At 41.1% G+C, this 26959-nt stretch overlaps 13 protein-coding genes, 1 non-coding gene and 1 further gene across 14 annotated transcripts, besides 1 other annotated feature; 7 read left to right on the top strand and 8 right to left on the bottom strand.

The window, feature by feature from the left end:
- Positions 1–215: 215 nt before the first annotated feature.
- Positions 216–839, top strand: Ecym_1196 (uncharacterized protein; the record flags this gene model as incomplete). Its single annotated transcript, XM_003644213.1, has 1 exon — positions 216–839. The coding sequence occupies one exon, from the start codon at positions 216–218 to the stop codon at positions 837–839; it is 624 nt and encodes a 207-aa protein (XP_003644261.1).
- Positions 840–1152: 313 nt separating this feature from the next.
- EDC1 (Edc1p) lies at positions 1153–2217 on the top strand (the record flags this gene model as incomplete). The annotated part of the gene is made up of 1 exon (XM_003644212.1): positions 1153–2217. One exon carries the CDS (start codon positions 1153–1155, stop codon positions 2215–2217), a length of 1065 nt encoding a protein of 354 aa, XP_003644260.1.
- An 841-nt stretch (positions 2218–3058) lies between these two features.
- ARB1 (ATP-binding cassette family ATPase ARB1) lies at positions 3059–4888 on the bottom strand (the record flags this gene model as incomplete). The annotated part of the gene is made up of 1 exon (XM_003644211.1): positions 3059–4888. The coding sequence occupies one exon, from the start codon at positions 4886–4888 to the stop codon at positions 3059–3061; it is 1830 nt and encodes a 609-aa protein (XP_003644259.1).
- Positions 4889–5152: 264 nt separating this feature from the next.
- COG1 (Golgi transport complex subunit COG1) lies at positions 5153–6289 on the top strand (the record flags this gene model as incomplete). Its single annotated transcript, XM_003644210.1, has 1 exon — positions 5153–6289. One exon carries the CDS (start codon positions 5153–5155, stop codon positions 6287–6289), a length of 1137 nt encoding a protein of 378 aa, XP_003644258.1.
- A 255-nt stretch (positions 6290–6544) lies between these two features.
- Positions 6545–7393, top strand: Ecym_1192 (uncharacterized protein; the record flags this gene model as incomplete). Its single annotated transcript, XM_003644209.1, has 1 exon — positions 6545–7393. The coding sequence occupies one exon, from the start codon at positions 6545–6547 to the stop codon at positions 7391–7393; it is 849 nt and encodes a 282-aa protein (XP_003644257.1).
- A 40-nt stretch (positions 7394–7433) lies between these two features.
- Positions 7434–8651, bottom strand: KRE29 (Smc5-Smc6 complex subunit KRE29; the record flags this gene model as incomplete). Its single annotated transcript, XM_003644208.1, has 1 exon — positions 7434–8651. The coding sequence occupies one exon, from the start codon at positions 8649–8651 to the stop codon at positions 7434–7436; it is 1218 nt and encodes a 405-aa protein (XP_003644256.1).
- A 348-nt stretch (positions 8652–8999) lies between these two features.
- VRG4 (GDP-mannose transporter) lies at positions 9000–9986 on the bottom strand (the record flags this gene model as incomplete). Its single annotated transcript, XM_003644207.1, has 1 exon — positions 9000–9986. The coding sequence occupies one exon, from the start codon at positions 9984–9986 to the stop codon at positions 9000–9002; it is 987 nt and encodes a 328-aa protein (XP_003644255.1).
- A 456-nt stretch (positions 9987–10442) lies between these two features.
- Positions 10443–10627, top strand: Ecym_1189 (the record flags this gene model as incomplete).
- A 778-nt stretch (positions 10628–11405) lies between these two features.
- On the top strand, positions 11406–13058 carry EXO5 (Exo5p; the record flags this gene model as incomplete). Its single annotated transcript, XM_003644206.1, has 1 exon — positions 11406–13058. One exon carries the CDS (start codon positions 11406–11408, stop codon positions 13056–13058), a length of 1653 nt encoding a protein of 550 aa, XP_003644254.1.
- A 577-nt stretch (positions 13059–13635) lies between these two features.
- Positions 13636–14055, bottom strand: GRX5 (monothiol glutaredoxin GRX5; the record flags this gene model as incomplete). Its single annotated transcript, XM_003644205.1, has 1 exon — positions 13636–14055. One exon carries the CDS (start codon positions 14053–14055, stop codon positions 13636–13638), a length of 420 nt encoding a protein of 139 aa, XP_003644253.1.
- A 154-nt stretch (positions 14056–14209) lies between these two features.
- Positions 14210–14491: a sequence feature (soloLTR fragment).
- A 188-nt stretch (positions 14492–14679) lies between these two features.
- Positions 14680–14751, bottom strand: Ecym_1186. Its single transcript has one exon. It is a non-coding gene; the product is annotated as a tRNA-Cys (tRNA).
- Positions 14752–14940: 189 nt separating this feature from the next.
- Positions 14941–17214, bottom strand: FAA2 (medium-chain fatty acid-CoA ligase FAA2; the record flags this gene model as incomplete). Its single annotated transcript, XM_003644204.1, has 1 exon — positions 14941–17214. One exon carries the CDS (start codon positions 17212–17214, stop codon positions 14941–14943), a length of 2274 nt encoding a protein of 757 aa, XP_003644252.1.
- A 1152-nt stretch (positions 17215–18366) lies between these two features.
- Positions 18367–23880, top strand: DUR12 (bifunctional urea carboxylase/allophanate hydrolase; the record flags this gene model as incomplete). Its single annotated transcript, XM_003644203.1, has 1 exon — positions 18367–23880. One exon carries the CDS (start codon positions 18367–18369, stop codon positions 23878–23880), a length of 5514 nt encoding a protein of 1837 aa, XP_003644251.1.
- Positions 23881–24005: 125 nt separating this feature from the next.
- On the bottom strand, positions 24006–25280 carry FTH1 (Fth1p; the record flags this gene model as incomplete). Its single annotated transcript, XM_003644202.1, has 1 exon — positions 24006–25280. The coding sequence occupies one exon, from the start codon at positions 25278–25280 to the stop codon at positions 24006–24008; it is 1275 nt and encodes a 424-aa protein (XP_003644250.1).
- A 304-nt stretch (positions 25281–25584) lies between these two features.
- On the bottom strand, positions 25585–26796 carry MFM1 (Mfm1p; the record flags this gene model as incomplete). The annotated part of the gene is made up of 1 exon (XM_003644201.1): positions 25585–26796. The coding sequence occupies one exon, from the start codon at positions 26794–26796 to the stop codon at positions 25585–25587; it is 1212 nt and encodes a 403-aa protein (XP_003644249.1).
- Positions 26797–26959: the final 163 nt, after the last annotated feature.

Here is a 26959-nt window from a genome sequence, read left to right as displayed (position 1 = left end):
GTACATCACACAAACTGCTCCTTTGAAGCCTCGTTTTAGCCCTGTGTGTCCAGGCCATATCATTTTCTTGCCAAATATATTCTTATCACTGATTATTACCACCATTGCCATCTTACTTATTAATTAAGTTCCTCTCGGCATTGAAATTCTGATATTAGTAGCAGCTCATCCTGCGCCACTTGTACCACACAGGAAGGAACCAAATCTACTGCCATATGGATCCATACAGCCTGAAACAAAACAACCGTAAGAAGTTTTTGGACAAGCAACGACTCAAGAAACGCCATGCAACTCCCAGCGACCGCAAGTACAGCCTTCTGAACAAGTCTACTGCCGCTTCCACCACCACCGCCGCCGCCGATACCGCTAACGAAATCGCCAACAACACCAGCGTCAGCGCCAAAGATCTACAAGCCTCCCAAGAACCCTCCCTGGACAATGAATCCCCACAAATACTCTCAAACGCATACCGCTACAACGATATCCTGAGTTCCACCAACGAAGATGAATCTGTATCTCTAGAAGTTACCGAGAAGCTCAAGCAAATCTTGCAGCGCCGCACCAACATCACCACCGCGGCCGTCAGTGACGGCTGCCACCCCAGCAAGATTACAGCAAGAGAACTCCATTCCAAAGATATAGACGAGCTCAATGCCCTCTTGAAGAGCTCATACGGCACCACATTGACCAAGGATCTATCGCCCAGTGCATCACAGTCCCGCGCTGCCATCTCTCCGCGCTCACCACGCTCCCCACGCCACTCCCACCCACAGGAACCCTCCTCTCGTCTTCCAACCGACCTGCAGGAAGACGAACAGTTCTTGGACCACTTGCTATAGCTAATAAAACTCTCCAAACTGCTTCTTCTACCCCTCCAACGGCCCCTACGGCACTTTTCTGCTGTGTGGTGGCTTGAGAAGCGGTCACGTGACATCATCGTGTACGTCAAAGCTGTAGGACTCCTTTTTCTTTCTTTTTTGTAACAGCCACGGGCTTACCAAGTACAAACTTGTAGGAAGTTTAGTTGTATTAGAATTGAGATGAAGTACAGACATATAGCTACTGAATTTATTATATTAACCAGTTATTATTATTCGTTACTTCAAGACGGCTTAATAGTTGATTATTAGGGATATATTACGTTTAAAAACGATGTCTTCGGATACAATGTTTATTAATAGTGCCAGGTTGCTTCCAACCGACGGCAAACAGAAAGTTAAGCAGTTACAGAAACCGGACAGGAAACGACAGCAACGAGCAGCGGAACAGTTAGTTCATCAGCAACAGCTTCCTAATGGAGAAAAGCCTGACTTTGGTCATGGAGCTAAGCAGTCGAAGAAGAAGGCATATAGTAAGAAAAAGCGTCGTGATAGTGACGCTTCACCTGATAATGTTGCCAATCTTGAGCTGACAGAGGACTTGAAACAAATGCTATTGATATCTTCCAAGAACAAGGGGGCGGCGGCGGTGGTTGCTACCGCAGCTATGAATACCAGTAGTCACAAGAATTTGGGTAGTGGCGGTGCCGCTGGTGGAGCGGTGAACAATTTCTCCTCTGCGAAAAATAAGGGCAATTTGGGTCTTAACCCAAACGGTGCTTGCCCAGGATACCTTCCTACGTCCTCGAAAGCGGCTTCTCTATCGCCACTTCCTGTACAGCCGGGACTTGTTGGAGGGACGGCGAGTGGCCCTCCGCAGCTAGCTCCACAATTTTCAATGGTGCTTGCAGGTTATCAGCCATATATGCAAAGAACTTCTGTTGATGCCCACAAGGTTGGCAGTAGCAAAGGAAGCAGTAACAGTAGTGTCAGTGGCAACAACAACAACAACCACAATGAAGACTATTATTCCAACTGTGCTAACGGGTTCATGATGCACCAGCACCAGCAGCACTTACAACACTGTGTTGGGCTTCCTGCGATGCCCCTTTATTCGCAGCCTTTGATGGTACCTCAGCAGCATCCATATAGCCATCAGCCTTCGGTTTCTGCATATCAGATGCCAGCTTCATTTGCCTACCCTGGCCTTCCAAATAGTGCAGGTACGTCTGCTACAAACTCTTCTGGACTCTCTAAAAGTGCTCCAAGTCTTGAAACAGGCAGCAGGAGATCACACAGCAGGAAGAGTAGCCAGAGTGGTGGCAGTGGATATGCAGGAGCAACGTTTGCCGCTGATCAGCCGCATCTCTCCTCCTTACCAAGACCGAGCTTTGTTTAGGGCTATACGAACAAGTATTAAAGCAGGAGAACAGGACTGAAAAAGATAAAAGGGAAACACTCCAATCTAGCTCCCAAGTTTTAAAGATGCTTTTTTATGCAATACAATGCGAATTTTCCTAAGTTATCCCCCTTCATTTTTTATTCCTTCCAAATTTTTTTGTTAAATTCATTTCAATACTGAGTCGCCTAAAGTTGTAATTTATTCCACTTCCATTATTGGGCACAATGCTTGGTCACTTCGTCCGATAGTATTATTTTTTTTATTTTTTATCCACGTTATATTCTGGAGTTATTTTTACTTCTGCATTACTGGTGAACGTCTGGTTTACTTTCATCAGCAAACATCAAACCACTGGTATTGTTTTCCTTTTTTTTTTTTTTTTTTTTGTTCCTTTAATTTTAGTTATTGTGAACTATATTTTATTAGGCTAGATGATTACATGAATTATGAAACAGTAATAGAGGGTTTTTACATGATGTCGTAAGAGTTTTCTAACCCATTTTTTCTCTTACCACCTAAATTGTTTTTCCCTTAATTTCAAAATCGTTTTGCCAAAAATATCATATTTGTTATCCAATTAAAGTGCCTATTAGTTGTCTTTAGATTTAAATTGTGTGTAATACCAATACCATATCTGTAGATTACTATTGTACGATATTAATACTTGAGCGCCACAGACACCGCTCTTTTTACCTTAGCCAAGACATAAATTGAAAAGGTATTACAAACAGATATGTGTCAATAAATATAGACATATAGATAGATATATATATATATATTTATATACCAGCAACAAAAAATTGTTCTAAGTGCTTTTGTTTTCGACCTTTTTGAAGTTCTATAAGATAACATTCTTAGCCAGTTTGTTCTTGTAGTCCAGGATGGAGCCATTCCATCTAGTAGCAGTTTTATGCTCGACAACATAAATGTCTTTGGCGATCCTGTCCAGCAACCTAAAATCGTGAGAAACAACCACGACACCACCATTGAATGCATCAATAGCTTCCGCTAGAGAATCAATTGTGGGGATATCCAAACCATTTGTAGGTTCATCCAATAGTAGAACATTCGGCTGGTCCAGCGCCAACAAAGCGAAAACAACACGAGAACGTTGACCTTCCGACAATGTTCCCATCTGCACAGTTTGCCCCTCACCAGTTAAACCGTAACGACCCAATTGACCTCTCCAGTATTGAAAGTCTTCGGAGATATGCCCATATTTGTCGCGAACAAATTCCAAGGCAGATTTGGTCAAGTCCAATTGATCTTGGGAATGTTGGGAATAAACACCTAGCTTAACATGTGTGTGTCTTGAAACACGGCCTCCTTGAGGTGTCAATTCACCAGTCATGATTTTCAACAAGGTAGACTTACCAACACCATTTGGACCAACAAGGGCAACTCTGGAATCCATATCAACACCGAAGTTCAAGTTTTCGTAAAGATTGTTCTCTGGTTTTTCATCGTAGGAGAAAGAAATTTCATCGAAAGCTAAAACAGGTGGTGGCAATCTCTCAACTTCTGGGAAACGGAAGGAGAAAACTCTGTCAGAAACAACTGGCTGGACCAAGCCATCAGCTTCCATTTTATCCAAAATCTTTTGTCTGGACTTGGCTTGCTTGACCAGATTAGCATAAGTACCAGCAGAAGCGATAAACTTCTTGATGTGTGCAATTTCTTCTTGTTGTTTATGATACTGTTTCATTTGGTTGGTCTCCAACTCGGATCTAGTTTTAACGTAAGAATCATAGTTACCACCATAAGCAGTCAACTTCTGCAATCTCATATCGAGCATATTGGTACAAACACCATTCAAAAAGTCTTGAGAATGCGAAACTAAAACCAAAGTACGATCGAACCTCTTTAGATATTCTTCCAACCAAACACATGCTTCCAAGTCCAAGTGAGCAGTTGGATCGTCCAACAACAACAAGGTTGGCTTAACAAATAACGCCTTCGCAAGAGCAACACGCATCTTCCAACCACCAGACATATCCTTAGTCTTCTTATTAATAGTCTTTGAGTTGAAGCCTAAACCAATCAAAATAATAGCGGCCCTGGGCTCAAAGGTAGATGGGTCTAGAGAATCCATCTTTTCATACAATGGGTCCAAAAGCTCTGATTCTGGCCCATCCTCCAGAAGAATCTTTTCAACCAAGTCTTCCAATCTCTTTAGCTCGTTCTGAGCCTCACGCACCACATATTCTAAAGCAGAATACTCCGTTGGAGCAGCTGGTTCATCCAACAAATACACATCGATGTGTTCCGGGATTGGGTACTCCCTTGAAGCAATAGCCTTCAAAAAGGTAGACTTACCACACCCATTCTCACCCAACAAACCATATCTACGGCCATAATTCAGTTCCAATTGGGAGTCTTGAATCAACACTTTCCCGTGAAATAACAGCGAGACCGATGACAATTTAATATCTCTGGACGTTTCTAGTGAATCAAGGACACCAGTAACCACACGATCAGAAATACCATCTTTATCTTGCTGTAACTTCAATTTAGCAATCTCTTCTGCTGCTGCATCCTGCTCATCAATCTCTGATTCCTTCTTCTTGGTTCTTCTAGACGTAGTAGTCTTACCAGCTGCAGTTCTTTTGGCGTCTCTTTCAGCCTTCTTAGCTTCTCTCTTAGCCTTTGACGTTGAAACTGGAGGCATCGCTAAGCTAATATTTTACGGTATAGAACTAGGCTTTGGCTAACACTTAAAACCCTGGACCCTATTAAGAGTAAACCATATTTAATAGTTAACTTCAATGAAGCTCATCGAGTACATTTCCAATGAAAATTTTTACGTGTGTAGTGATTCTTGACACGTGATTTAATATTAATCATTTGGAACTTTCCTTTAATTCAACTTCGTAACACTAATGCTGTCGAAAGTGTGTGTTAATGGCAGGAACCGAGAAGTGTTAATGGTACTATGGTTGACTGTTCTACGTTGTTCGAGACGAAATCAATTGCTGAGGTAGAGGATTTTAACCTTTCTTTGTCGCTGGACCTGGTTCAGGCTAAGAATCAGCTGAACACGCAGTTGCAAAGTTCCTATAGGAATATTCTGGGGATTTGTGATAATATACAGGATTTATATCATGCATCAAAAGACCTTGATAGCAGTTTCATGGATCTCTGTTTTAATGATAAGGAATATAAACTTGGCCGTATTGAAGACCTAGATATTTTGGAACTAAAGGTAGCCTCCCAATCCACTAATACACCGTCTTCGGGATGGATTACTGCAACTAAAAAGACCAATGATATTCTCAACTTAAGCAATTGGGCATTGAGTATATCTTATTTTAAGACTCAGCCCAATACGATGAATTTTCAACGGATGATAGAGGAATTTAACGCAGTTGGAAAGCAACACGCAGATGAGCATTCTGTACTAATAATCCGTAATTGTAAATCATTGGAGGCGTTCTTAGTCGCTGAAAGTGCACTCAAGTTGAACATAGAACAGTTGGTAGAGTTATATATGGCATTAGAGAAATTCACGTGCTATGAATTTGGGTTTGACGTGTTCAAACGCCTGATGGATAGGCTACTCACTGATCACCATAAGATCCTGGCCCATGGTGCAAGCCCAGTACAAGAGTTTGTCAAACGCCAAGAATTCATAGATGGAATAAGAGATAAGATCCTCCAAGACATTGACTCCCAGTGGCTCAAATACAATGAACATGCTAAAAACCCAAAGGATCCTGAATTTTCACCTTACAACCAGCATACAATAAATACAGACATTAACAGATACGTTCACGACCTTTCGCATTATGAACAAGGACTGACAACCCCCCAAAGAACCCTTTTGTGTTCCTGTGTAAAAAATACAAGTGCCATGGTCGCTGAATTGTCAAAACTCAAAGGTACCAACTCAAAAATCTCAGAGATTAAAGTACGCTGGAGAAACCTTTTGTCTAAAGAACTGGAACACGCAGAGGAATCTGATCCGAAAACTATAGATGACCCTTCAGACATTACGACAAAATTGATCGCTGAAAGGGATAGAGATCGTTACTGCAAGTTTTTAAAAGATACCTTAGAACAGCTACAATAGATACTGAAGTTCTTTATGAGTCATTACAGTTTAAACACATGGATTTGCTGTTTGTGCGCGTGTAGTAGCGTGAGCGTGTGCGAACGTCGCAAAGGTAAGTCACTCATTTTCCGTCATGTGTATGTTGTATATTTAAATATAAATATATAAATGTGCAAAATTATTTGTTATGAAGGAATGAAGAGGCTAATAAAAAGCGTTAGAAAGGGTTAACAGATCCGTTGCACGCTATCTAGGTTGTTCGAGTCAAAGAATATGACACGAACATTAGTAGAACCTGTGAATAACGGGCAACAGGCGGATCAAGAGTCGATTGAACGGAAATTGGAAGAAAATGCAAGACATTTGGACTCATTAACACATGAGGGATCGAAGGTATCATTCCCTGTGGATTTAGAAGAGTTACCTGAGCCAGATGACTCATTGAAGGTGTTTTTTTTTGATATTGATAACTGTTTATACAAGCGGTCGACGAAAATTCACGATATGATGGAAGAGTCGATACACAGTTATTTTAAAAGCCAGTTATTGTTAAGTGATGAAGCAGCCAATGAATTGCATTGTACATATTATAGACAATATGGACTTGCGATCCGTGGTTTGGTGAAGCACCATCAAATTGATGTGATGGAGTATAACAGAGTGGTGGATGACGCGCTACCTTTGCAGGATATATTGCAACCGGATCCAGGTTTACGAAGCATGTTACTAAAGTTACGTAACAAGGGGAAGGTGGATAAGTTGTGGCTTTTTACTAATGCATACAAGAATCATGGTTTACGTTGTGTCAGATTGTTGGGAATAGCTGATTTATTTGATGGCATAACGTACTGTGACTATTCTAAGGAGGATTTAATTTGCAAGCCGAATCCTTTGGCGTTTGAGAAAGCGAAACTTGAGAGTGGCTTGGGACAGTATAAAAACGCTTTTTTCGTTGATGATAGTGCCATCAACATCCGCGCAGGCTTGGCGTTAGGTATACCTAGATGCACTCATGTTGTTGAAGAGGAGGTTGACGAGGGTTTAGGGCAATCGCCTCCGGGATGCCAGATCATTAACAAAATCACTGACTTGCCCAAGGCCGTTCCGGAGCTGTTTATGTAGTAACTGGCTAGATTATACAGATGGGGGTGCTTATTTATATTTATGTGGAGTTTATGCATAAATTAATGTAACTTTTTAGTACTGACAATTCTATCGAGGAGACATTATCGATATTCATGTCATATATGCAGTCTCTGAAATAATGCCAAATGCCGTTGCTGCCCTTAGGAAGTTCTGTAATGCCATTGATGAATAATATAAAGTATAACATTTGAAACCAGTTTTTCTGATCCATTAGCTCGTCAAACTTTTGGGCCACCGCTTGTGGAGTGAGGTCAGAGAAAAGCTTCTTTATTAGTTCAGATTTAATAGGTAATAATCTTGTGAATCTATGGTGCAAAAAATAACAATCTTTGGGAACAAGTGAAAGATAAACGTCTAAATGGTCACTAAACCTATGTTTTATCCAAGTATCTACTATCCAACTCATAGTCAGTGCGTCTGATTCGAATACCTTACGATCTAAAATAAATAAGATAAAATAACGCAGTGAAAGGGCTATATCTCGCTTATTTGTAGTGGGGACGTGTCGCAGGATTTCGTCGCACATAAGTTCCACTGGAACTCGATTATTCATTTGATCAAAGTTTTTATAGTTTGTAATAGCAAAAGAGGGATCCAATTTGGCCTTGCAAACCCCAAATTGAACATATAATTCCTCAATTCCATAGGTTTTCTGTTTCCCTGAGAATTTATCTAGCAGAGATGGCTCCTGATAAGTCGGCGAGTCGGTTATAAAATACCAGTCTTTGGTTGTCTCTAATTTGTCTCGCACTAAGAAATCTAGTAGCTGCTGCGATATAGGATTTTTAATACTCAATTTGATCATATCTTCACGTTGCTTGATTATTGATGATAATGCAGATATCTGCTTTTCTGGCGAAGTTTCAATATCCTTGTGAACCTCCTCGATCTTCTCAATATTAGAAAGTAAATTGAAGTCAACATCTTTTCTGGTTATAGGAAGCGATGGATCATCCTCATTTGAACGTACTTTATATTTGAATGGATATTCGTCTTCTGAATCATATATGTATAAAGGGTCCGATTTATTCCCCATGCTTTGAAGGATAGGATCGTTGAGCACATCTTGGCTTGGGTCTTCATTGTAGTTGTCACCCGACAGTGATGAGATATTATCCGAAAGATCTGAATCAATCCTATTAATCACCTCGTCCTGATCGTCGTTTTCGGACAATTGTAATTGAACTAATCTCTCTTCATCTTCTGAGTTACTAACACACTCTTCGGTTATCATTGGAATGTCCTCTTTGCCATATATATATTCTTAATATTACTGTCTGATAGTTCGGCAAATGATCAAACCACACATCGCGATGAGCCCAAATGTTTGACTAACAGAAGGCGAGGTCCAAAAACGATAGGGAAATAAAACAAGATCACCATAGACTTGAAGATATAATACATACAAAGCATATATATATATATATATATATGTAGAATCGTTTATAAAATACGCAAGAAATGAATATATATATTAATGACAAAGACTACGGTTCCTCTGAACTTATTTTTGTATTCGATAAAGTTAAACGTCGGCAATTTGTAAAAAAGGGTTACATGCATCTAGAACTACCTAGCTCTTTTATACTTTGACAGGCTGTGACTGTTTCTTCTGCTTTGCAACAGCATATACAACACCTGCTAGAAACCCTAAGAAAATAGAAAAGATGGATAGGAAATTCTTTGGAGCATCAAAAAAAATCAGACCAGATAAAGCAATGGGCAACTTGTTCAAGGCACCCACCATAGAATACGTAGTCGATGAAGTCACTCTAACACACCACCCAGAACAGTAGGATATGCCAACAGAAGCTAAACCAGAAATAACCATTGCTGTAACAGAATCTTGAGACAGATTAGTCGCCAAGTTTTCAGGACTCCAATCTTCAACTAAAACTGAAGTTAGAAACAACAACGGCAAGGAAAGAATATTGTTATAGAACATCGTATCAAAATCCTTAAAATTAGTCAAAGTGATCCGCTTTCTCATAATTAAAACAAAAAGAGCAGAGCAAATACAATTGGTGAACATCCAAAAATACCCAGCACTAAATGGACTACTAGAAGCCCCATTAGTAACTTTCAAAGCCAATGCTTGTTGATCCCCCCATGTGGCCACAATCGAAGACAGCACCATCAAGAGAAACGAAGATAACTCCATCGATGTCACCCGCCCACCAAAGAACAACACCTCTCCATACGCAATTAAAATAATTGTCAAGTTCTTGAAAATCGTATAAATAGGAACTGCCAGGTACTGCAAGGCCTTTGATGATGTATACATCATCAAAACTAGCAATATGGAAATCGGAAACCAGTTTCTCGCATCCGTTTTGTTCAATGGCCGAAATTTAGCATATCCAAGAGTCCTCAAAACCAACAAAGCGAGAGTACACACTGTAGACTGCACAAGCAACATAACACAGTTCATATTAAAGTCCTTCAAATTCACAACAAACTTGTTGGTGACCGTCATTAAAATAGAAGACCCACAATATGACAGGATTGAAATTGGGCCACTATTGGCTATATGCGACCACTTACCCGTATCGACCATCAATTCAGACATCTTACCTGCTATCTGGGTAATCTCTTGTTATTCCTATTGCAAGCCTTCTAGAGACAGCCCTATTTCCTAAATCAAAAACCTGGATTAGAGTCTACTAGACAATTGGTTTTTATTAACACCTCTGAAGCTACCACTTCCTGTAGAAGTGGTATACTTGTTCCAACCAAACCTCGAGCGAGATGGCGGACAGAACAGAGAGAGAATGCGCGTCTGGGCACCCTCCCTTTTATTCATAATCACGTGATATCATTGTCACGTGATTTGATATATTCGTAGATAGTGAGTGTTGTTTTCCCAAACCAAGAGCGGGCAGGACGTACCCTAAAGTTAACTACGTTGCCATTAGAACATCCCACCAAGAAGAGTTCCTTCTACCTTGTATTAACAGTATTGCGCTGGGGCTGAAGATTAAAGATCTGTAATTGAAATCCAAGGCAGGAATAATAGAAGGATAGCATGGCTCTACAAACACCAAGACAACGTAGTGCGAATCAAAGATTCGCTAAGGCTAATGAGAAGAAGCTAGGCAAGAAGAAGGAAAAAGTAAAACTGAGTACCCAATCTCCAAGTCTTGGATATTTGCACTATTGTTTTTACTGATTGGTGGTGGTCTTCTTGAGCTGGTGATATTATTCTTTTGAGGTTTTTGGTTTGATGGAGCTCTTCCCTCCCATTTTTGAACTTTCAATAGTTGTCAAAAGGATATTTGATGTTAAATAACGGTTGCACTTTTCAGCATTTGAACAGATTACCAATACTAGTGCTGCTGCTAATTTAACAGTTATATATGTATATGTGTATGTATATGCCTGGGTGTTTTTTATATCCTTCTATATTTTATATTATATGGGAATTGGTTGTATGTTCCATGGTTGGAAAAGCTGCGACGTTATGGTTGTCATTGTCAATTCATTTTTATACACCAGATATAATTATTATAAATGGTGGTTCGATGTAAGAGATCTCTCTCTCTCTACGCTAAATTTATCCGATGTAGGATTGGGTAGGATTTCTATTGCATTATATATGTACGTTGCTTGGGAACCTTTTTGTACCTGTAGAGATTCAGCACAGAATAGAGATGCCCACAGACCCTCTCAGTCAGGTTGGACAAATTTTAATTAACACCCCCGCCTACAACTTAAAACATAAATGATGTAGAATAGCCTATCAGAATGATAAAAAATCCCCATTGGATTATTTTACAATTTTTTTTAGACACTTTTCTGTCATTGGCAAATCTGTCCGCCTGCGTGCGTAATCCGTCAGCGAATGTTTGTGCGAATATAACGTTTTTGGACCAGAACTCAGCGTCGCCTTCCCTAGATCACGTCTGAAAACAAAAGTTAAACGATTCTATACGATCTATAAAAACCTTATCCAAGAGGGAGAGGTTTAGTGCTGGTAGTTTGTGGGATTATGAGGAACATCCGAGTTACTTCTAAGCTTTCGATCCGGTTGTTTCATGGAAGAAAGTTTGCAAATTTGGTAGGTGATAAAGATGCTACTCTTGTGACAACGGCGGAATTAAATGAATTAAAGAACCATTTCAAGTTAAAGGAATCGGATAGTAATAAGGCTACCAGTTCGGTTGATAAGCTAGATGAACGAGAGTATCGAAGGGTTAAATTGGATAAAATACGTCAACTGTTTGCATCTGACACTGTTAAAGGTTATCTTGCTTATCAGAAGCCAAAATCTTTACAGAACCCATACCTTGATATACGAGCTCTACCGCTTACCGATTCTGCTACAGGTGAAGTTACGTATGAAGGGAAAGCAAGGCTTTCGGTGACCAAATTATTAACCAAACGGTGGTGTGAGTTAAAGGAGACCTATGATATTTATTCTAAAATGCCAATTTACAGGTATAAATATATTGAGGACGGAAACAAACAACATCAGGCATTAGATGATGATCTTCATGCACCATCTAAAGAAGCTTTAGAATTTACAGAAACTTTTGAATTGCTGGTACCTACTGATAGTTTCCATGAGTATGCTGGAAAGTTATTGAATTGTATTAATAGAATATGTACTTTGTTCCAGGAGGGAGAAGCGAGAGAAATATTATGCCACGGCTATGTAGATTCAAATAATGGAAAGTTGGTATATGGGGCTGTTCGGAACGATGCTGATGTCCTAATTAGTGGCATAATTGATCATTTAATTTTTGTGACTGTAGTTAATAAAGAAAGACATTTCAAATTACCGTTGAGCAGCGCTCTTCGAGAAGATCATAACAACGATTTAAGGAACATACTTGAATATATATCTCAAAAGGTGCGTGATAATGAAGACAGATTAGAAATCTTGGTTAGCGATGTCAAAACAAGAAGGTCTAGGAGGATTCCGCCACAGGATAGTGTGAGACAAGCTTCAAAGTTACAAGTTATGTACTACAGGTATTTTTTAGAATCCCTTGGATCAGATGCAGAAGGTGCTTATATTAATATATTAACCAATGCCAAAAGAAGAGGATACGATGTTGACGCTCCTATAAACCCTGTAAAACTAATATGCTTAATGGAGACTGAATCTATAATCATGCAAGATATGGCTCGATTGCGAGACGGTAAACCTATTGGGTTTGATCCATTCGACGAATACTATATGCGCAAAACTGGCACACAACTTTACGACTTGAGCTCTTTAGCAAATGAAATCACTGACGTTTATACATTGCAAAAATATCGTGAGTATTTCATACCATGGGAAACCCCGTTTACTTTGAGGTATTTAGCGGCTAGACTAGCCCAGGCTTATGGTTGTATATCGCCATTATTATCGAATACTGTTATGGTGGAATATTCATACAACTATGAAACATTCCATAATGCTATTTTTAAATATGATTTCAACCTATTACAAGAACAATGCACTAGCAGTTCATTATTCTGGTTTGGTAAGCGGGACATTGAACCCATCGAGCCAACTTTGAGGAACTTCACAACATATTGCACCTACTGTGATTACAAAAACATCTGCCTCTGGAAGAAGAGGGGCATTGAAAACCTCAAGTCTCTTGGTAAAGACCTAATGAAGATCCACAAGCCAAATATTCACCCGTAATTTATCCTCGTCATATATCTATTTTATTACTCTTCAAGTACGGGTAACAACTATTTCACATCGGCTATTTAAATTAGTTTATAATTTTTCCACACCTTTCCACCGCAATTCTACACAGTCGTTTGGCACTTCAAAGTAGTAGTATGGCATTATGAGCACTCTTATATCTTGCAGTAGATGTGGCCAGCCAATTTAAAAATACACAACCATTTCATCAAGCTGTTTGCACAATCTGACATTCAAGGATGAGTGCTTTTTCGTGCCTAAAATATTGTCTGTTCCGTCATTTCATTCAAGAGGGTCCTTCCTGTTGAAACAAGTGTTTGACACATGGGCTCCTTCTTGAATAAATGACGAAGAACAAAACCTAGTTCTCACTTTCTTTCGATTTCGAAAGAGCGGAGTTTGTGAATAAAGAACCGTTATTTACAAGTCTAAAGGCATGAGAATACAGATTTACATAACTGATTCCTCCCCGTAACGCAGTAGGGTTTTGGCTTTTTTTCTCAATATGTTATCTCACTTGTGCTGCCGCTGCTATATGTTTGATATTTTATGAAGAACAGGAGGAGAAACATTACTCTTCTTCTGGAATGAGAACCTTCTCTTTCTCTAGTAGTTCGGCTAGTTCACCAGACTGTGCCATATTCGTGAGTATATCGCATCCACCAATAAACTCTTTATTTATATATAACTGCGGAATAGTTGGCCATTCGGAGTATTCTTTAATACCTTCACGTAACTCAGGATGCTCCAAGACGTTATATGCGGCAAACTTGCTTGGATCAACGCCCTGCTGACCTAAAATTTGAATCGAAGCTCTCGAAAATCCACATTGAGGGAATTCTGGAGTACCTTTCATAAATAAAACCACAGGAGCCGATCCAATAGCGCCTTCAATAGCACTTTTAGTTTCTTTACTAAGCAACCGGATCACAGTTAACCTTGAACCTAAAGTTGGACGTAGAACAGATCTAGCCGCAAATCTAGAAAACATCATCAAATCAATAAATAGACCGAACCTTGAACCAAAGAGAGAGAGAGGGGTATGTGTGGCGAGAGGAGGAGCGGTATGGCACAATCTGATAATGATCAGATTCAACGTAAAATAAATCAGCTTTATTTTCAATATTCAATATCTATCACGTGATATGTCGAGGGCCACTAGATGAGGTCACGTGCTAGCTTGAACTTCTCGTCACGTGCCAGCTAATACTTAGGTTGATGATCAGTTACTGTTTATATAGTCGCTAATCTGGCTCAACTACCCTCTAGGGTTCTAGCTGGACCTAGCATCTAATCTAATCTAGCTAGTTTGGTCTTATATAGTTTCTGTTGTCCTACTTAAGCTCTCTTACTTACTTGCTATGCAGATTCCTAGCCGATAACAGCTCAATGGTTATCTTGACACTTCTAACAACTCTGATTCGCTGTTATACAATGGTTATCATCTTCATAGTCTCCTAACAACTCTGATTCGCTGTTTCTTTGTCTTGTTATCGTGACTATCAACATGCTCCTTAGCCTGACTATCATAACTATCGGGATGCTCTTTTGATTTTACGACACGTGACGGTCTTTGTGTAGGTCATTTTGCATTTCTGTGAATTGCTTGATTCTAGCTCGTATGGCGCAGTGGTAGCGCAGCAGATTGCAAATCTGTTGGTCCTTAGTTCGAACCTGAGTGCGAGCTCTTTTTTCCCTGCTTCACCAAGCGCTACATGAATAAGTGGTATGATAAGGATAATCAATAATGAGGATATTATTTGTTTTAAGGATATTAAGACAATAAACGTTTTAAAAAAACGATCATAGGACACACATATATATGTAGTATATCTATCTATATATAAAGCCCAGGATTGATAGATAAAAAAACTTCTCACAACTTTTCCTTCTTGAGAATAGCACCTTCTTCGTACAAGGATTTCAATTGGGATGAATACCTCTTGGACGTTTGAGGACGCTTGATCTTAAGGGTTGGAGTTAAAGTGTTCTCGGCCACTTTCAAGGGTTCGATGTCAAAGTAAACATTCCCTATTTTTTCAAACCCCTGTAAACCTTGAACATTAGAATTCAAATACTGTAACACCATTTTCTTCAAAGATATATTACCATTGACCACTTCAAGTAATTGAGAGCCCGTAACGGTTCTATATTCAGGTGCAACATGATTAATGATACCTTTGAACGCTTCTATATCAACTCCAACAATTCCAACGGCAAAGTTATATAATGAATCGCCGTAAACAAACATTTGGGTCAAAGCATGAGTCGAGGATAAGTAAGCATTCTCTACCTTTTCAGGGGCAAGATATTCACCTTGAGATAATTTAAAAATGTTCTTGACACGATCAATAATATGCAATCTACCTTTACCATCAATCCAACCAACATCTCCTGTTGCAAACCAACCATCTTTATCAACAACTTCGGCGGTCGCCTTAGGCGACTTGAAATACTCTCTGAAAATCTGTGGCCCGCGTAAAAACACCTCTCCCTTGTTATCTTTAACAGCGTCATAATTCATGGCAGGTATAGACTTCAATTTAAACTCACAGGAGGCTGATGGAGGCCCACAAGAGCCAACATCCCTCTCGTTAGCCTCCGAAACAAAGGCCCCTGCAAACGACTCCGTCAAACCATACCCTTGCATAATCCCCAAATCCAATGCACTCCTCAGATACATCAAAGTGTCAGGTGACACTGGCGCCGACCCGATCGTCAAAAAGCCCACATTACTCAACCCAAGCGAATCCCTAACTTTGTCAATCAATAGCTTCCGATACACCATGGAGTTCACAATCGAATCATCGGGCCCACCACGACTCAAAAACCTCTCCTTCTTGGCCTCCAAAACCGTAGACGCAATACTCTTGGTGATAGAAGACATCTCCGTACTAAAAGTATTTTTCAACCCGGACTCAATCTTGGTCAACACCCTGGGAACCAAAGCAATATAATGGGGCTTCAAAATCTTCAGATCCTCTATTAAAACTTCCGGGTCGGGCTTGTGTAGGAACCCTGAACCCGCCGACAACAATGTCGTAAAACCAAAGATTTGCCGCTGGTAAATATGCGTCAAAGGCAAAAAGCACATGCTGTATCCCTGTCCTGGAATCACTAGTCCTGCAGAACATAGCGAAAACGTAACAGCTGAAACATAATTCCGGTGAGTCAAAACAACACCTTTAGGCATCGACGTGGTCCCGGAAGTAAACGATATCGTATACACCGTCTCCGGCGTAGGCGGAATAGGCGCCAAATTGTTCAAAGCACCAACCTCCTCCACTTGCTTCATACTGAACACTGAAATCTTCTCCCCCTTCTTATTCTTAACAGAAGGCAACAACGTCGAATTGATGTACGCAATCTCCCCGGCATCCTCCTCATCCATCACGATAATCGTATTCAAATTAGGTAGTTTATCCACCAACTGGAATATCTTGAACAAATTGCTCTTAACCAACACAATTACCGGGGCCTCCGTCAAATTCATAATATATTCCGAAGTATCCGGCCCAAGCGTCTCGTACAACGCCGCGTTAGCTAACGAATACGCCTGACATGCCAAATCAGTAATAACCCATTCGCTTCGATTGGGCGACATTATACTAACAATAAAATCATTACTCCTCAACTCCTTCCCCCGTTTAATATTCACTATAGACAATATCCCCGACCCAAAATTCAACGACCTCTTCTGGACCTCCCGAACAGTCTGCCAAACATACTCCGACCCCCAGCTCCCGCACACCGGATCATACACACGTGACCCCAAAAGCCTATTCTCAGGATACATCGCCACAGATAGATTAAAGCACTCGTAACCAGTACGCACCGTCTTGTCCAAACAATCCACCAACCGCCCTTCGTGCGTGAAGTAGTTACGGTATATGGGCCCATACCCCTCCGTCTCGCTCCCCGCCACAGGCTTGCTTTGCTCCCGCAAGTACCGCTTAAAGTCTGTCCCACTGGACAAAGGCATATTCTTGAACAAAGCCTTGTAGAACGGAATACTCCCCCTCTCGTATCTCGAAAGCTTGTATTTAAGCTCCGAAAGCTCCGGACACGTCTGTATCAAATCCACCAACGTGAAAAACTCCCTATCACCTTCATCACCATACTGCTCTGCGTTCTCCAATTGATTCACCATGACCCTTTTCTAATGCAACCTTCTTGCGTTGCTCCTGTTTTTCGTTTATACTTAGACACTTCTTCGCTATATATACAAATGCATCTGACTCCATAAATCCTCCTATACAAAACGACCCACCCCGAACGATATAACACTACCACTCACCTAGTAAATATATAACATATATATATTATACATACACGCACGCATACTACCACATCACTGCACAACACATCATATTTACTGTACATATAGCCCTACCCGCCCCACCCGCCCCACGTCCGGAGCCGTGTAAGGACTTCATGACCCCATCACAGATGTCTATAATAAATAATACACTTGTGGATCTACTACTTCCTTGTTTCTTGCTTCCCTCTGTACGCTTATACACAGTTTTTTACGCCCAAGGGAGAAGAACATAAAACCCAAACGCTCCTTGTGGGTCCTGTTTGTGATTACTTGGGGCGTCCATTTTGCACTTCTCCAACACGCTGTGGGCTTCGCGGTTAATTCACTAACCTCCTTGGTGGAAGGGGGCGGCGGGGTGTAGGGAGGCAGGTTTATAACGCCGGTACCGTGGTGCCCAAAACACTGAAGACACCCAGACCCCGGACCGACCCCAAACCGACCCCGAGCCCCACCCCCCGCCCCCACCGCCAAAAGGAGCGCATTTCTTGCTCGATGGCCGTTTTGGGAAATGTGCGGTGTTTGGAGCGGCTCGTAAGGCCCCAGGGCGCAATTTCTGTCCGGATCACAGGATCATCACCAGAGCAAAGAGAGCAAGTTTTGTTTACTTGGATTTGTTGATCTTATCAGGAAGCGCCAGCGCTCGGCAGGGTTAGCTGCGCTGGGCAGGCTAAGAAGGCTAACAGGGGTTATTAAGGAACGGTGGTGGCAGGGCAGCAAGATTGATGGGGCGGCTTTTCTTTTTCGGATTCTTGTCTTCTCTTGAATAAGGATGATACTATCTATTGGTGTGTTTTGCAGATAGGTAGAGATACACGATAACCAGTGATAAGAAGTTGGATTTTTAATAGCGGTGGGTTTCAGTGGCGGCAGGGCGTATATAGTGGAAGTATAAAACGGAGGATTTGTGTGGTGCGTTATGGTGGTGGTAGTGGTAGTGGTAGTGGTGTGCGGCACGTAGGCAGGTTTGTTTTGATTTTGAATATGGACTATGAAAGCTGTTTGGGCTGGACGGTGGAGGATTGGTTGAAGTTTCATTATAAGAGTAGTCCGGATGTATCTTTTGAGCGGTTAGTTGGGTTGGTTAATTCGCAGAAAGTTGGTGCGGAGGCGGATGCGGCGTGGATCAGTTTGGTGGGGGAGGAGCATTTGGAGCGACAGTGGCGGGTATTGCAGAGCCGGAAGAATAAGCGGGAGTTGGTGTTGTATGGGGTTCCCGTTGCGGTTAAGGACAACATTGATGTGAAAGGTGTGCTGACGACGGCGGGGTGTCCGTCGTTTGGGTATGTTGCTGAGCGGGATGCCGGGAGTGTTGAGCGGTTAAGAGACGCAGGGGCGATAATTATTGGGAAGACGAATCTGGATCAGTTTGCTACCGGGTTGGTTGGGGTGCGTTCTCCGTATGGGAAGCCGTGTTCAGTGTTTAGTGAGAGACATGTTTCTGGGGGGTCTTCCAGTGGTTCGGCGTCTGTTGTTGCCAGGGGAATTGTGCCGCTGGCGCTGGGAACGGATACGGCGGGGTCAGGTCGGGTGCCAGCGGGATTGAATAATCTGATTGGGGTCAAGCCTACGCGGGGGGTTGTTTCTTGTGCCGGAGTGGTACCCGCTTGTAAGTCTTTGGATTGTGTTACAGTGATGGCGCTGAATTTGTCGGATGCAGAGAGGTGTCTTAAGGTTTTGGTGCATTGTGATCCAGATAGCGATGAGTATTCCAGGCCGTTTATTGACAATCCGCTGCGGGAGTTTACCGGCGGAGGTGGTACGGGCGGCAAGGTGCGGATAGCCATTCCTCGGGAAATACCCTGGTTTGGTGATGAGGAGAATCCTGTAGTTTATGCCAAGGCGATCCAAGATCTTAGGGCCATAGGTGCTCAAGTGGAGGCGATTGATTTTTCGCCGTTCTTGGAACTCGCAAGGTGTTTGTATGAAGGGCCTTGGGTTGCGGAACGGTATTATGCGTTGAAGGAGTTTTACGATTCGGACCCGCCAAGGGAGACTTTGGATCTAGTGGTCAAAGGCATCGTGGAAACTGCAAAGGGGTATGATGCCACCGACGTGTTTAAGTTTGAATACAGGAGGCAAAATCTGTTGCAGCAGATACGTAAGGTTTTCCGAGAATTCGATGTTCTGTGTGTTCCTACGTGCCCGTTGAACCCAACTTTTGCTGATTTAGAAGCGGAGCCAATCTTGGTTAATTCTAGACAAGGTACATGGACCAATTTTGTCAACTTGGCTGATCTTGCAGCATTAGCAGTGCCGGCTGGGTTTAGGTCCGATGGGCTGCCTCATGGGATTACATTTATTGGGGAAAAGTTTACTGATTACGCTTTGTTATCTTTGGCTGAGAAATATTTTGGTAAGGCCTTCCCAAATGGGACCAGAAGTTATGGCAAGTTTGTTGATCGGCAGGTCAATACTTGTGACACGGTTATTGGTCCAAAACCTCAGTTGAAGCATTCTTTGAAGCTTGCTGTGGTAGGCGCCCACATGAAGGGATTACCTTTACATTGGCAACTGGAACAGGTCAATGCCACATACTTGGGGTGTGCGAAAACTTCCAAACTGTACAAACTTTATGCTCTGCCTAGAACAGGGCCTATTTTAAAGCCAGGGTTACGTAGGGTTGGTGAAGCTGAAAATGGGTCCCAAATTCAATTGGAACTTTATAGCATTCCGATCGAAAGATTTGGCGAATTTATGGCCATGGTCCCCCCACCGCTTGGAATTGGGTCTGTAGAATTGGAATCGGGGGAGTATGTCAATTCTTTTATTTGTGAAGAGTTTGGCTATAAATCTAAGGGGGCCGTAGATATCACGGTTTATGGTGGGTTCAAACCATATGTCGAACAGTTAAATAATGAGTTGAATGATCAAAAGAAACCCTTCAAAGCTGTTCTAGTGGCCAATAGGGGGGAAATTGCTGTTCGTATCATAAAAACATTGAAGAAGCTTAAAATAACCTCGGTGGCTATCTATTCAACTCCCGATAAGTATTCGCAGCATGTTTTAGATGCAGATTTGGCCGTTTCCTTAGAGGGACACACTGCAGCTGAAACTTATTTGGATATGGACAAGGTTATCAAAGCGGCAAAAGATACTGGAGCGGAGGCTATTATTCCCGGTTATGGCTTCTTATCCGAGAATCCTACTTTTGTTGATAGATGTGTTGAAGCTGGCATTATATTTATAGGCCCATCTAGTAATGTCATTCGCAAGTTGGGCTTGAAGCATTCAGCCAGAGAATTAGCCGAAATTGCAGGTGTGCCATTAGTGCCAGGTTCGGGTTTAGTTACTAGCGTCGATGAAGCCAAGAAAATTGCCTATGAGCTACATTATCCTATAATGATAAAGTCCACTGCTGGTGGCGGAGGCATTGGATTGCAAAAAGTAGATTCGGAAGAAGATATTGCTCAAGTCTTTGAAACTGTCCAACATCAAGGCAAATCATATTTTGGTGATTCTGGTGTGTTTTTAGAGAGATTTGTTGATGATGCTAGGCATGTAGAGATTCAAGTAATGGGTGATGGATATGGTAAGGCTATTGCGTTGGGTGAGCGTGATTGTTCCTTACAGCGTCGTAACCAAAAAATAATAGAAGAAACGCCAGCTCCAAATTTGCCGGATGCTGTGAGAGCCAAGATGAGGAAAGCTGCAGAAAGCCTGTGTTCTTTTTTGAACTACAAATGCGCAGGGACTGTTGAATTTATCTACGATGCCAAACGCCAGGAATTTTACTTTTTAGAAGTCAACACTAGGCTGCAAGTTGAACATCCAATAACAGAAATGGTAACTGGTTTAGATTTAGTGGAATGGATGCTACGGATTGCTGCCGATCAAGCAGCCGATTTTGATGATGTGAATATAACAGTAAATGGAGCATCTATTGAGGCTCGTATATATGCAGAGAACCCAGTAAAGGACTTTAGGCCTTCTCCAGGCCTGTTAACGGAGGTTCAGTTTCCAAAATGGGCTAGAGTTGATACTTGGATATCAAAAGGTACACGAATTTCTGCAGAATACGATCCGACGTTGGCAAAAGTTATTGTTCATGCTAAAGATAGGAATGAGGCCATCTTAAAAATGGCAAAGGCTTTAGATGAAGTAGTTATTCAGGGATGTATAACGAATATTGACTATTTGAGAAGCATTATAACATCCGAAATGTTTAAAACAGCAAAAGTCGCAACAAAGGTTTTGGATTCTTACGCATATAAACCTCGTGCGATTGAGATAACTTCACCAGGTGCATACACAACTGTCCAAGATTATCCTGGACGAGTTGGCTACTGGAGAATTGGTGTTCCACCATCTGGACCAATGGATTCCTATTCTTTCAGGTTGGCCAATAGAATTGTTGGTAACCACTATAAAACACCAGCAATTGAAATCACATTGAATGGACCCAAAATATTATTCCATGAGGGAACCGTTATTGCGATCACTGGTGGCACTGCGTCTTCTACGTTAAATGGCGAGGATATTGATTATAACACACCAATAGAGGTCAAACGAGGCGATGAACTTGCAATTGGAAAATTGACGCTTGGTTGTAGAGCATATTTGGCTATTAGAGGTGGCCTTGACATACCAGAGTTTTTAGGATCTAGATCTACATTTGCATTGGGAAATATGGGTGGTTTTAATGGCCGTGTTTTAAAACTTGGTGATGTTATATTTATGAATCAACTAGAATATTCCATGTCTACTGTCCATGCCCCTGTTAGTGAGCCTAGTCCTCCACCAGCTAGCCTAATTCCAAACATATGTACCAAGGAATGGACTATAGGTGTAGTATGTGGTCCACATGGATCTCCAGACTTTTTCCATTCCAAGTCAATTGAGAAGTTTTTCTCAGAGAAGTGGAAAGTACATTACAACTCTAATAGATTTGGCGTTAGGCTGATTGGTCCAAAACCATCATGGGCTAGAAAGGATGGTGGTGAAGCTGGTTTGCATCCTTCAAATGCTCACGATTACGTTTATGCTGTTGGCGCTATAAACTTCACTGGAGACGAGCCTGTGATTATAACTGTCGATGGGCCTTCTTTGGGTGGTTTCGTTTGTCAGGCTGTGGTCCCAGAAGCAGAGCTATGGAAAGTTGGCCAATTGAAACCTGGTGATTCAATTCAGTTTTATGCAGTCTCCTACGAATCTGCGAGAAAGCTTAAAATTGCGCAGGATCTGGCCCTCGATTCATTTCAAGATGGAAGTCTTGTAACATTCAATGATGATTTGGCACTATCCAGATTTGAGGACCCGATCATGGCTGAACTGCCTAAAGAGTCCGATTTATCCCCCAAGGTTACATATCGTCAAGCTGGTGATCGTTATATTCTCATTGAATATGGGGAAAATGAAATGGATTTAAACATTTCTTATCGGGTTAACCGTTTGAGTTCTATAGTCGAGAAGCATAAAACAATTGGTATTGTAGAGATGTCTCCGGGTGTTAGATCTGTGCTGGTTGAATTCGATGGTTATAAGATAAGCCAGCAGGAGTTATTAAGGACTTTAATTGCGTATGAATCTGAGATTCATTTTGACAAGAACTGGACTATAAAATCGAAAATTTTTAAGCTTCCAATGGCTTTCGAAGACTCTAAAACAATGGAAAGTGTTAAACGTTATCAAGAGACCATTCGATCGAATGCTCCTTGGCTTCCAAATAACGTTGATTTCGTCGCAGAAGTTAATGGGATTCGTCGCGAAGAGGTAAGAAACATGTTGTATACCGCTAGGTTTATGGTCTTGGGTTTGGGAGATGTGTTTCTTGGAGCACCATGTGCAGTGCCCCTAGATCCACGGCAAAGATTTCTTGGTACAAAATATAATCCATCTAGGACATATACCCCAAATGCCGCTGTCGGGATTGGTGGTATGTACATGTGCATTTATTGTATAGATAGCCCGGGTGGTTATCAGCTGATGGGAAGGACCATTCCTATATGGGACAAATTACAATTAGGAAACGTCTGGGGAGAACATCCTTGGCTACTATCTCCATTTGATCAAGTAGAATTCTACCCTGTGAGTGAGGCCGAAATAGACATTTTGACGGAGCAAGCAGAGAATGGGAGGTTTCAGGTTGAGGTGGAGGAGTCCGTATTTGACAACAAAGAGTATTTGGAGTGGATTGATGAAAATATTGAATCAATAATGCAATTTCAGCAAAGTCAAGGTGGTGAGAAGGCGGACAGGTTCGCGGAACTGATACAAGTTGCCAACACAGAACTGGAAAAATCTTCTTCAAGTAAAATGACAGTTACTATTGAATACCCTGATGATGCAGAAATGGTCTACTCTGAATACTCAGGTCGTTTCTGGAAATCTGTAGTCTCTGTTGGGGATACAGTGAACAAAGGAGACCCGTTGATTGTTATTGAAGCAATGAAAACAGAAATGGTTGTTGCTGCTTCGACCGAAGGTAAGGTGTACAGCATCCTCCATAAAAATGGAGATATGGTTGACTCAGGTGATTTAGTTGTTGTGTTACAATAACCGTATACACATTAGTGTCATTCATTCTATTTAGACATCTATTTATATAATAAACAACTACATTTAAAAAATGAGTCATTTATTTCACCGATCGACATAAGAGTTACACTATATAAAAGATGCCATCAATTCATATTATTTTCAGATGTGAAAAGCAGGGGTGTAACACTAGTTACACTCTCATTAGATGCCCCTGAAGGTTCAAACAAATCTGTGGAGGCAGGTGTCTGTTGCTGTATCTTAAGAGCCTTCGCTTTTTTAGCCAATTCCAATCTTTTTCTGATTCTGCATTCCTGCCACTTTATGGGTATAATAGGTATATAGCCATGCTGCTCCTCAAGCATCAACAAATTAAGAATGCCAATAACAACTAACCAGTAAACGATGTAGCTAATAACAGAACCATACGTCGCACTATTTGTCCAACCTAAAAGAGCAGTAAATACCATCCAAAGACCATCTCGTTCACCATTACAACAGTTGACATGCCAAACAGAATTCGATATATCATAAGAGCCAGGACCGCTCCCCACTTCTGACATATCCTGGCCATTACACAAATCAATATATCTTTGTAGCTCAAACTGCCAAACTCCCTTAGAAAACAAACCAGCAGATATCAAATAAAGGAAACAGGTGGCTATTATGAGACATATATTTAAAGAGAACGAACATGATGACCTGAAAAAAAAGTTTCCCAACATAAAACTCGATGCAACAGCAAGTAACATTGAAAGAGGTATAGAAGTTAATGGCTGATCAATTCCAATCCCACCAACAAAAATCACAGCCTCTAACCCCTCTCTTAGTGACGTAACAAAAGGCAAAATGAACAATGCATATTTCTCACTGAGTTTAACCTTCCCTTTGTGTGTCATATTCTGAACATTACCATGTTCAGAATATATCATGGATGCCAATTTAATCCGAAATGTCTCCTTTAGTCTCCCCATTCGTAGGAAAAATAAACCCATCACTGAGATAATAATCGAGGCCAATATACTAAGCACACCTTCATAGTAATGCTCACTAACGGACCACAAATCAGATCCCACATAATAGAAAAACATAATAAAAAAAACTCCTATTACCATACAGCAGAATAACCCTAAAGCGCCACCAGCAAATATTTGAACCTTGAGCCTCTGATACAACTGATGATTACTAACGCGAGTCGACAAAGACTCCGGATTATCTAAATCCCCAATGCGATCTAAAAATGCCTCCTCCTCGACAGTTAACCTATCATTCACATACCCTTTCTGATTGGATAATTCAACTCCAATTACAGCTTGCTTCACAATCGTCAACAATATTGAAATAATAATGACGATTTCCAAAGATTCTCTTAGGAATATAAAAAAGATCTGGAACGAAAAATATTTATCAATCTCAAACATAATAACGATTTCTCTCTCGAGCTTAGACTACCTCAACACTTCATAAATCCTAATATGAACGTTTTGGAACTCTCAGATTCCTAGTTTCCTATTGCTTTATAAATCCTCTTTTGTGGGTGTAAGTATATTATGCATGAATTTGACAAAATGGCTGTGGGTGAAGTGAACGTAAATTTATTTCGTAATTTGTCCGGCGTGGTCTGGGACCCAAAGTTAAACATGTTCCACGAATCTCCGGACACCGCTAAGAGTTTAAAATCACAATGTGCAAAGATGAATAATGACTAGGGTTTGGCTTGAGATGCTATCGGTTGCCTAGTAAAGTCATTTTTTGCAATTTGTGTAGACGCTTTATAGTGTTTACGAAGAGCCAGGACATCGAAACCAAGCTTACTGTAACGATCAAGATAAAACTGATATTTCCATCTTCCACAAAGTTTTCTAAGTTCATTCCATATAACGAGGCCACAAATAGAGCTGCCCCCATGGAAAACAGGCCAATGCTAAACCTTAACCCGAGTAACATCAACTGGTTACGGTTGGAGTCTAATATAATGTTGATAATTTCCTCAGTAGTGCGCACGTTTGAAAGCATACCCTTGATTGATTGGACAATCTCATCAACCTGAGTGTAATATGTCTCTAATAACATTTCTATCTCGTTATGGTCGGCCTCATCTCTGGGCCTGCCACACTTTTTATCTGTCAGGTACATTGCCGATAGCACATCATCTTGTTCCAAGAGTTCGTTGATCATCTCTCCCATTAGGAGAGATTTCTTGTGGAAGGCACCAAGTTTCTTATTTTGTACTAATAAAAATTTAAGCTTCTCCTTCGTTATGCTATATTCCAGATCTTTTAGAATACCTTTGGTCACTGCAGAGTGCACCTGAAGTTCTGCGGTGAGATTAGATATTGCGGAAATAAAAATCGATTCCAATGCTCGGAATTCATAGGGTAAGGGATCAATACCTATGCCTTGTCCGCCCTGGTTCCTGAGTCTTATCTGCAGATCATTGAGGAAAGCGGTATGAGCTTTGGAATCCAATGTCACCCCCATGGGATCAAAAAGCAGCACCACGTCGCTCTTCACTAGGGCACGGATGTTTAGAAGGCTGAACATAATGCAGTTTTCACGAACAAGCATAATAGGGACCAAATCGTTCCTTCTTGATTTCTCAATCTTTCTCAAGTCTCGAGGTAGCAACCCATATTTTTGAAGGATATCATCCCGCTTAATTTCTGTTGCAATTCTAGATTTTAAATCTCCATTTTCATTAAATACAGTACATCTTAGAGTCTCCGAACCCTGGTTTGAAAGCACGTTGTTTCGATGAGCAAGGTTCTTCTGTAACATAACACTTAACTGCTGAAGAGGCTCCTGCTCTCTGGTAGAATAAAACCATCTAGACAATCTTGCTCCTGCAAATATGCTACTCTTGCTTTTGTATGCAACCCGTAATGCTAACATTTTGTGGAAAACCCTCTTATTCACCAAGTGCGTTATTCTATTCATCTTACATAGTGCATTGAAATAAATAAAACGTTGGATTCTGAAATTTGATAACGAATGTTCGGACAAATTTAGTGAACAAACGAAAAGGAACTGGGGAACAACTCTAACCTATTACAAGGTAGCTCTACAAACAGGATCTAAACAACAATTGTATTAGGCAAAT

This window comes from Eremothecium cymbalariae, chromosome 1 (genome assembly GCF_000235365.1).
Source record: "Eremothecium cymbalariae DBVPG#7215 chromosome 1, complete sequence".
Taxonomy (NCBI): Eukaryota; Fungi; Ascomycota; class Saccharomycetes; order Saccharomycetales; family Saccharomycetaceae; genus Eremothecium; species Eremothecium cymbalariae.
The sequence above is the reverse complement of the archived record's forward strand: the minus strand, read 5'-3'. Positions and strand labels throughout refer to the sequence as shown.